Consider the following 10,594-nt stretch of genomic DNA (forward strand, 5'->3'; position numbering starts at 1 on the left):
AAAGGGACTATACCTGACTCATATCTTTGTTTCTGATGAAAATGGAGCAAGCACTTTGCACACTTTTTCTAAGGATTTCTAGAATGTTGCTTCTCTGTTTTCTTGAACCGGATTAATATTGTCTGCTAATATGGTAGACTGGTCCAGTTACCCATTAAACGGCTTCTCTCATTCAATGTTGGGGAAGGTACCAGTTTGCTTTGGGGGCCCCTCCCAGTGGGATTCTAACCTATGATCTCCTGCCTTATGCTGATCACGTTACAGAGGAAAAACAACAAAGGAAATACCAAGCCCTTGATGATGGCGCAGTCTTCTCTAAATGTTGTTAAAGAATCCAAATTTACAATGAAAGAGAATCGAACAAACAGCTTGCAAGCTTCCAAGCCTATTTTGCAAGATTAGCATGTATTAAAGTGACTGGTATTTACCAGGTGCTAAATAATATTTTATTAGATGAATGGTTGGATATATAGACAGAAATTCAGATTCTGGATCTTTGGTGACTAGATTAGAATTACTGGTGATATGGAATCCTGACATATTTAGCTATTGTATTTTCACCCCTGCCAAGTTCTTCGTGTCAAGAAGTCCAGCTAACTAACATAAAGACAAATACTACAACATCCTCCTGACAAGTTGCCGCAGTAGAGCTAGAGGTGAGACAGAGAAGTTGTAGAAAAGTCTTAGATTTTCTTAGATCAGTGTTCAACTTGCACAATTGTGAATGCCTCATTTTTTGGTAATCATATTCTCCATTCTTGGGTTTTCCAACTTTTTGGCTGAGTAATGTGCTACTTTTAGATGACAATCCATTAAAAAAAAAAAAAAAGTGTAGGTAAAACCATAGTATAGGAATTTTACTAGCTCTTTTGAAATTCTAAGTGGAAATTAGCAATTGAATGTAACATATACTTACTTGCCCTTAAGTAATGGGCTAAGGACATTTACTAATGAAACAAACAAGCAGGAAACAAGCTAGTGAGCACAGAAATAAAGCTTAAAATATTTCCTTTTGTTTTAGTAACTGTAAACTATATATGAAAAATTTCATCCATTTCAGGTATTTTTAGGGACACCTGGGTGGCTCAGTCACCTGCCTTCAGCCCAGGTCATGATCCTGAGGTCAAGTCCCACATCGGGTTCCCTGCTCAGTGAAGACCTGATTCTCCCTCTGCCTGTTGCTCCACCTGCTCATTCTCTCTCTCTCTCTCTCTCTGAGACAAATAAATAAAATGTAAAAACAAAAAAAGTATTTTTAACAAGCAACAACTGCAAATTATGGTTGACAAAGCAATGGCAGGGGACAGGGGAGGCACAGATACCACTTAGAATAGGTTCATAGAAAAGTCTGTTTGAGCCAAGTTTTATCAGGCAATAAACCAGTGTTTCTAAGTTTGATAAGCTTTCAAAGGATGGAAGTAATAAGCAGGACTAACATTTAAGAAATAACCACCTGGCCTCTTTCCTTTGACTTGCTCAAGGTTTTAATATGATTTTGAACCTGGTACAAAAAAAAAATAGGCATTTATAATGCCTGGAAGAGAGTTCAATACCTAATATGTGCTCAATAAATGAAAAATAAATTCTGAAAGAGATTTAAAGTGAATAAAAAATGAAACTTTACTTAACAACCTCTTTAAAAAACAAAATATCTGACTAAATTAAGGTAAGCATCCTACAGATGATTATGCTGTCACATGGGGCAAGTGTTTTTCAATGGATCAGGGTTCATGCTGTTCCTTAGTATCTCACATTGACCCACTTTGCTCATTTGTACTTTGTGCCCAGCCACTATAGGAGAATTCCCTCTTAGAGAATCATAAAGCACAACATTATGTTAATAGTCTTGAGAAGTCCCACACATGTCCATGTGTACACAAGAAAATGTGTGTCAGGCATATATGTAGAAACAAAATTGCCCAGTCAATGAATGCTATGTGTATCCTCTGCTTTTCTAGGTCTTTCCAAATGGTTCTTACATGGCATTTATACCAACTTCCACTCTTACCAGAGTGGTCTAAGAATCCACACTTTACACCCTCACTAGTACGCGTATCAGTGCCAATACATTTTTTATTTTGCAGCAGCTAAGCATGAAATGCTGACCCTTTATTGTTTTAATTTGCATTTTCCAATTGTTGAAGCTGAGCATTTTTTGAGTGTTTTCTTAATCTACAAATTACTTTTTGAGATCATTTGATTCATTTTTTCAAAAAATTAGATCTCTGATTTCTTAGTTTGTATACATTAAAAAATTTTGTTTAACAATCCTTTGTCACTTTATTATACTGCAAATAATTTCTTCTAGTTTATAGTTTTTTATCATTTACCTTTATAAATGATATTAATTTTCAAATTGCATTTATTCCAGCATTGTTTGTGATTGAAAACAATTATGAAGTAAGCAGGGCCCATCAATTTTTTTTTTTTAAAGATTTTATTTATTTATTTGACAGATAGAGACCACAAGCAGGCAGAGAGGCAGGCAGAGAGAGAGGAGGAAGCAGGCTCCCTGCCAAGCAGAGAGCCCGATGTGGGGCTGATCCCAAGACCCTGGGGTCATGACCCGAGCTGAAAGCAGAGGCTTTAACCCACCCAGCCACCCAGGTGTCCCGGCCCATCAATTTTAAAAAAGAACTAGAAACTTTTGTTATGCTGATACAGGAAACTATATAGTAATTATGATTACCAAATCAACATAAATAAGTATTAAAACCACAATGTTATATGAAAAACAGGCTGTAAATGGATATGCACAATAATACCATTTTTGTACAATTGAAAAAACACAAAGCAAAACTCCCTGAATTTTACGGGCAGCTACACACGCTGTAGCAGCATGACCCTCGCTGGAAAAGATGCCCACATCAGGGTAACAGGCTGGGATAGGGGAAGGAAGGAAGCACTTGCAGTGGGGGTGGGGAAGTAGGGAAGGCTGGACGGTGCTTTTTCTGTGGGTGGATGGAGGGGCACTTGAAATAAAGATGGAAATATATCAATGTGTTATTTTCAAGGCTGTGATAAACTATTGTCTACACTTTCTGTGGCTATTTGAATCACCTCATACATACACTGATGTGTATATATATATATATATATATATATATATTTTATATGCATTTGAATTTTTAACAAGATCTCACAGAAATATATGGAACATTGTCAGTGAACTACACAAGTTCCTTATTATGTAAAAAATAAAGAAATAAAATATGGGTAGAGAACAGAGGCTTATTTAATCTTACTTATTCAAAATTATATATTTATTTACTTATGTTTCCCATAATTCAGTGTTTCTTATAGTATCCATAAGACTCTTTTTCTTCTCCATTTATTAATATTTTTTTCTTTACTTCTATAGTTTGGGTTTTAAGTGTTCCAGGGAACACAGTGAGAAATGAAGCCTCCGTGAAACAAAAAGACTCATGAGAAATTAAAGAGAAAACAAGTACTTCACCTGTAGTAGTTCAAGTTAATGTAGTTCAAGTAGTTCAAGTTAATGTCAAGCCCACTTTGATTTTGGCAAAACAGCAAGAGTAAGATGGAATATCTTACGTTTTAAAAGAGAAGTATTTGTTCCAAAAGCTAGAACCCATAATACTGCCTCATCATGAACATCAACTCTTATTTAAAAATTCTAGAGGGACCCTGCTGTATATTCTTAATGTTCCTTGTAACTTTACAAGAAAATCTTGTAACTTTACAAGAGAAAAAATTCTAACTATCTAAAAATACTAAAAGTAACATTTCCTTAGAAAGTGTTTCACTGCACAACTATTTTGAGCTAAGCAATTTTCTTTTCTAGGCCATAAACTGCGTTGGTATTCAAATAAACAGAATTATCAGACACCACTCGTACTTATCTTATTTACTCATTAGGCCAGAACATTTTAAAAATAAACATTATAATACATTGGGTATTTCTCTGAAAAGCACATAAATCACCATTCCAGGACCTACACAACTCCATTAGCATTTTGCTGCAAAGTTCCCCAGCTATTCTGCCAAGATGGCATGAATTGAAGCTAATCATTTGTATAGAGTTTTGTAATTTAGAAATACCTTTACCCATTATGTTGCCAAATGAGAAACTGAAATATTTCATACATTTATCCCATTAACAGGCAACAAGGTAACAATTATTCTAACCATTTCTATAAAGGCTCAGAGAAGTTCAATGTCACTGGACTGGTCAAGTCACACTTCAAGTAAGTGGACAGAGCTAAATCAGAACCTGGGTCAGGTGAGTCCAGCTGCAGCGTGGTCTTCCTACTGTGGTCTGGAGAGCAACCTGTAGATTCAAACATTAGTCCCATTTTGGAACGCTGGTCCCTCTGAGACTCAAACCCGTCCTGTGTAAGGCAGTGATTATAATAGCATTCACCTCAAGGCTTACATACACAAGAAGATAATCCATGCCAAGCATCAGTGAATTTCCATTACTATTATTATCATTTTGAATTTTTTACGACATAAGCTCATCTTCATGATGGTTTAGTGCAAAACAATGCTCAGCTTTACAATTTAAGGACAATATTTTCTAACTTCCTTATTCTTTTGTGAAGACTTTTGTGGAGAAATTGTTTTCGAGTAACCTGTTTAAGGAATTTCAAATATGTTTTGCTTTTTTCACTAGACAGTTATGCTTATATGGATAATAGTCACACAATAATTACATGATAGTGGTAAACTCACATATTTAGGTCATTAAACCTCTGGATTTTTTTTTGATCCCCCCCTTTTTGCTGAGAATAATTATTGTATTACCATTTGACAAGACAGGCTGTGATTATTTCTAACAACTATCTACTGGAGTTTTTTAGCTATGACAGTATAAATAGACTTTGGAGTAAAGAAAACATTTTTAGAAAGTTTTTCTCCTTATACTCAAACCAAGCATATCAGTGAAGACAGTGAAGGCTCTGTTAACAGTGGGGCATTACTGACACCATGTATTTATCAAGGACAACACAGCATGACCCTGCTCATGACTAGATTTTCCAGAGGACCTCTGTGTTTCTTTAACCTAGCTCTAGTTAATAAATGCAATGTGATTTAATAGAGGAAATGAGTCAGAATCTTCTAATCTGAATTTACCAGGTGGAGAGTCTGAATTTTTAATCCAGGAAATAAAATCTGTCTTTATGGATGGTGTACACACGTATCTACGTATCTGTAATATACTAGCTGCGTTACCTACTCAAAGTTCAGCTACAAACTCTTAGTATGTTACTGTGGCTTCTCCAGTCTCCTGAATTCCCATATGAATCCCTACTTAGGAGGTGTGGAAGAATTCTTGTTACTTGTTTATAATAAATGAACAATACTACTTAGAATAAAAAACAATAAATAAGCCATCAGTAAATGCCACTTAACAGTTACTTTGTGTCCAACAGAAGCTGATGCAAAACTACTAAGATTTAATGAATAAACAACATGTCACATCACAGTAGTTGTATTAGTTGGTGTTGAGAGCTAGAGTGTAATACTTCAAGATCTTGTCATTTCCAGCATGAGGACAGGAAAGGGTCTGACTTGCTCATCATCTGCTCGTCAGTGCCTAGCCCTATGTCTGGCATATGGCAGGCAACTGATGCGTATCTGCTGAATGAATGAATGAATGAATGAATGAGTGAATGAATGAGTAGAGCTGAGTTCTAGAATTACTGTACCAAATAGAAAAGTAATTGATTATTTAAAGAAAACAAACAAAAAAGGTATGCATGGTAAGATTTAAGTGAGCCTCAAACTTTGATGGAAGTCGTTCCATAAATTACCATTTATAACTTATTTATAACTTACTGACGATAACTCTGGGCAAGTCGGTCACCAGTAATTTGATGGTGTGAATCGTAACTGAAGAAGGCACTGACCTAAACTGAAATCGGTCACCATGACCCAGGACAGACCTGTCCCAAGCAATGGCCATTTATTATGAGAAGGTTTGGGAGAAGATCACACAACAAAATATACTGCAACATGGGTGGGCCCTTTCAGCTTAGGGTCAGCTGATTAGAAAGCACAACATCCACTAATTAATTTACTAACCATTATAAACCTTAAAGAGGGAGGTTGGAGACATCGCAGAATAGAGAGCACAGATGGCTTGAGAATAGCTGGGCACTGCAGAAGTTAGTAGACAAAACCTTAGAAAGAATCAAGGAAATCCAGAGTGATGTGTGTTCCTCAGTGGGGCATGGTTCCATCTTGACATTGCACCCAAGTCATCCCAGATCTAAGTCTGTTTCTACATTTGCAAATAAGATCATTGCTACAACTAACTCTTATATTTTTTTTCCAGGCCCTGCTGCAAAAAAGAAGTATGTCAGTTATAATAACCTGGTTATCTAACCTGTTTCATTCCATGGAACCATGGAGGAGGAAGACCCTCAGTTATTTTGTCACCCAACCTGGCATAGGACTCTTTTGGTCCTGCCCGCTGCCTATCACTGGAGGAGCATCCCCAGCCAGGAGACCAATGTTAGAGGATCCAAGTGTCCTACACAGCTGCTTTATGAAATATTCTTACTTTATCTTGGCTTAATAAGTCACTGGTATCAGCACTGCCAACTCAGCTGCAATTTTGGAACTTCCCTGCCACAGGGAGTGTTGAGACTCAAGTCCCACCCAGGCTCTTTAGGATGAACCACCGAGAGCCACAGTGAACGTTTTGGGGCTGACCTGTCTTTCTACGTATGTACTTCCAGGCTGCAAGTTTTGAAATTTTCTGTACAGTTTGTGAGGACTTTTGCACTTTGCCATCTGATGTTGTACCTCGGTTCACTGTTTGTTTTCGAATGCCTTGTTTCCATAGAGCCCTATTCTCTCAGACGGCAGAATATGTGGGAAAATTTTGCAACAAGTTAAATGTTAAAAAGATCTCGGCAGACAAAAAAAAAAGAAAAGAAAAGAAAGAAAACTAAAACCATGTATGTAAGGACTGTATAATTATGATCATAATACCACTGCAAATCATGTTATTTTTTTTAAGACAAAAAAGATATTTAAAGACCAAAAACTGTGCTGAGAAAGTATGCCCCACCTATCTTTGGTATGAGGATAGGTCCCATGAAAGGAAGGTGTTGGCTGAACTGAATAGAGGTCTTGCTCTTTGGAATGCATGCCAGTAATGTATTTTACAGTACATGTTAATAATTTATGTTCAATATTTGTATTTGTGTTCTCTTTTGTTATTTTAATTAAGGTATATGGATATTTTGCAATAATTTTAATAATGATTAAGCTATTTGAAGAAAAGAATACAGATTTTTCATGTCTTGAGGTTTTGTTCATGCCCCTCTATGACTGACCAGTGTGATAAGGACTTTAAAAAAAAAGCATGTATGTTTTTTACTGTTTGTAATAAGTACTTTCGTTAATCTTGCTGCTTATGTGCCAATTTAGTGGAAAACACCCTTGCTGAAAAATTCCCCCTTTCCATTCTCTTTCAATTCTGTGATATTGTCCAAGAATGTACCAATAAAATACTTTGGTTAACTTTTTTATTTCCTGAAATAAATATTTTTAGTTGTTTATCCCCTTTTAGTTATAGCTTATTTCATAAAATCTTAAGTCAGGGAATACTGAAAACAACCAAACTTGTTAAAGAAACAAGCCTTAGCTCACAAGTGAAGTTATATCTGAAATTAAAATGATAAACCTATAGGGGCTCAATGCTCTCATAAAAAAGGAATATCACAAAGCTCATGCATTTTGTTTCCTTAAAATCAAAGACCAGACAGCCTTCAGACACTGACTCAGTAAGTTACCCATCAAAAATAACCAAAGTGTGCCTAACTGAACATAACAATAAAAAATTAACAATAAAAATAAAAAACTGCAGAAATGAAAAAAACGGTCAAAGGGAAGAGGAAAAAAAGGAATATTAGCTTCAATAAACAATCTGGCGGCAAGAGATAAATATCTCTGTGAAACTTAATCAAGGATCTAAGTAAAGATTACTACAACAAATCTATACGTCCAAACAAATATGGTGGCCATGTTGACAGCAAGATTAAGATTTGGGGTTCCCCAAACTCATATGTAAGAAACACCCTCATGGATAAACTCACACTCACTTGGGTGTCATGAGCACAAAAGAGTATCAATTTGTAGAGGGTGACTCTGATCTTCAGCACAAGGGAAGGACCCAAAATCCATTTCAATGGATTTAAATGGCCCATTGTGGATCCACTTGTGATTGATTTTCTACTGTGTCTAGAATCTACCAAACTCTTGCTGTTCTCTTGGCCCAGGAAATTTGTATACAAAGCTAGAAATCTTATTTCAGTATCATCCTGAGAAAAATTAAAGTATCTCCCACCTTTTCCAATCCCTTAAATACCCTTCACACAACAGGTCAATGAGATAAAAAGCTAATTACAGCAGATATGAGTTTTGGATTATAAACACTTTCAAGTAGTAGAGCCAAACAACCAAGCGTGTGACCTGGCTCTCCTTCTGCTAGCTATCCTGGGGGAAAGTTCCAGACACATTCTGAATCCTCCATTTTCTCCATTGGAAAACAGATTAATACTGTGGTGTATCTCATAGACTTAGGAGGATTAAGAGGGGGAAAAAAAATCACGCCAAGGGTTTAGAACACTGCCTGGCCCTGGTTAACCTGCCACCTATATTCGCCAGCATCTGTACCACCACGGTTTTTAGAGCTTGTCTTAAAAATCAGATGGAGGGCACAGTGCTTTCTCCTTCCAGATGTGCAAACACAATCTGTAAAAGAGTGCACAGTAAGCCAGGCTGACTTCTGGCCACGTTCGAGAAACAATTTATTTCACCAAGAAATCACGTAATGGCCTTTCCCAATGATTCTGATGTATGAGCAAGAGTGCAGGTGAAATAACAAAAGCAGTTCCACTGAGGAGTGGAAAGAGCTACTGCCAAGGACCTTTACTCTGCCTCTGGACCCTTGGGGTAGAATTGAGATTAACAGTGATCAAGACAATGTCAAGGATAAAAGGTAAACCTACAGCACTAGAAAGGAATTGTTACCTATATGTGTTATATACATTATATATGTATATGTACATTTAAAACATATCATTTCCTTTATATGTGTCATATACCTTACGTATATCATGTGCATTACAGTATATGCTTTATATACTTTAATTTAAAATCCTCAAAAGACAGTTCAAATCATCTTCCATAACCTCCCTTCCCAACAAGGTAGCTGAGTTGAAGTGTGTCTATAACTCTAGGACAGATGTGATAGAAAATGGACCAATAGCAGGGAGCAGAACGAATGTCCCTCCAGGTCTCCCTGCTCTTCCTCAAATATACTGAGCATAGGTAATGCCTATTCTCTTGCCTAGCACTAACTACCCCCATGCAGCCACACGACCCCACTGCCTCAGTATTTCCAGTTTCTTAAACATCATCACATCAGAGGTCTTTTCGGAGCTCATCTAACGGAACAGCCCGCCTCATCCCCCCATCCCAGAGAATCCACTCACTTGCTTTATTTATCTGTTTCTTCATCTTTGTTGGTCCCTTTCAGCAATAAGGACTAGGAGAAAAGCTATACTGTCTGTTTGCTTCCTCGTACTATCCCTGCACTGAGAGCAAGTTTGGATAAGGAGCAGGCATTCTGTAAATATTTCTAAAGCAGTCAGCAAAAGGAAGAACAGGAGAACACGGAAGGAGGGCTGGAAGAGTCAGTGGAAAGAGGGGCTGGAGCTGGTTCTCTAAGGGCAGGGAAGACCCAGGTTATCCAGAGGAAACTACTGGTGAGAACTGCCCTTTGTACTCTCTGTCTTTGGGAAAAAGGAGAGAACAACACCTCTCATGAAGTCCTTCTTTTCATCAGAATGGGAACCAGTCTTGGGATGCGGGAAGCCAATACATGACTGGATATGCTACATCAGAAACACTTCCATCTGAAGGAGGGAAGAGACAAGATAGCAAGCAGGTACTCCATTCAGAATCACAACTCCTATGTCGGAGGATGAATCAGCTATGGAATCCTAGGCAATCCACATGCTCCCGGGGCCCGTCATGTCCTCATCTTACAACATCAACAGGACAGAGATTCAGGTCTTTCCATCCATCAGGCCCCTGTACATGAACTTGCTCCAAATGTTAACTTCACAATTGAAATGTGCTAACCTCGTCTGAACACAAAAACTTAACAACAGTGCTAGAGGTGGGGTGGCTGGGGTCCAGGTGCAGAAGAAGCGTCCCTTCTTTGCTGTCATCATGATTCATGCCAAAGGTACCTGGTACCACTGTTGGCCACCACTTCACACAGACAAAAACAATCAGGCTCCAATGGACTCAAATCCCTCAACCCCTCCTCCAGTTGCCACTGCTGTACTATTTCTCATTTGATATTTTTCTTCTATAAATTATCCTTTTGTAAAATTTGCTTTATCATGCCCTCAGATGAGTATCTGTTTAGATCCTGATATTTGTATTGGTTCCCTACCCTTCCAGTCATCACAGTAGTGATCAATGCTGCTTTACTAGCTCTCAGCCAAGGTAGTGATAATATTCTGGAAAATGACAGAGCCCAGAGCAGGGCGTTAGAGGTTTCCCCCAGAGACCCATGATGAGCCTGACTTTGGTACATTAATCA

General features: G+C 37.6%; 1 protein-coding gene across 2 annotated transcripts in view; it reads left to right on the forward strand.

The window, feature by feature from the left end:
• Positions 1–7,505, forward strand: part of GRM7 (glutamate metabotropic receptor 7) — a 913,283-nt gene extending 905,778 nt beyond the window's left edge. For both annotated transcript variants that reach the window (XM_059390206.1, XM_059390207.1), the window contains one exon: positions 6,302–7,505. Coding sequence is in view for 1 of the 2 variants with exons in the window: in XM_059390207.1 (XP_059246190.1) it covers positions 6,302–6,351 (50 nt within the window). In the remaining variant the exon portion in view is untranslated. The remainder of the gene's footprint in view (positions 1–6,301) is intronic.
• Positions 7,506–10,594: the final 3,089 nt, after the last annotated feature.

The sequence above is a fragment of the Mustela nigripes genome, chromosome 2 (genome assembly GCF_022355385.1).
Source record: "Mustela nigripes isolate SB6536 chromosome 2, MUSNIG.SB6536, whole genome shotgun sequence".
NCBI classification, from domain to species: Eukaryota; Metazoa; Chordata; class Mammalia; order Carnivora; family Mustelidae; genus Mustela; species Mustela nigripes.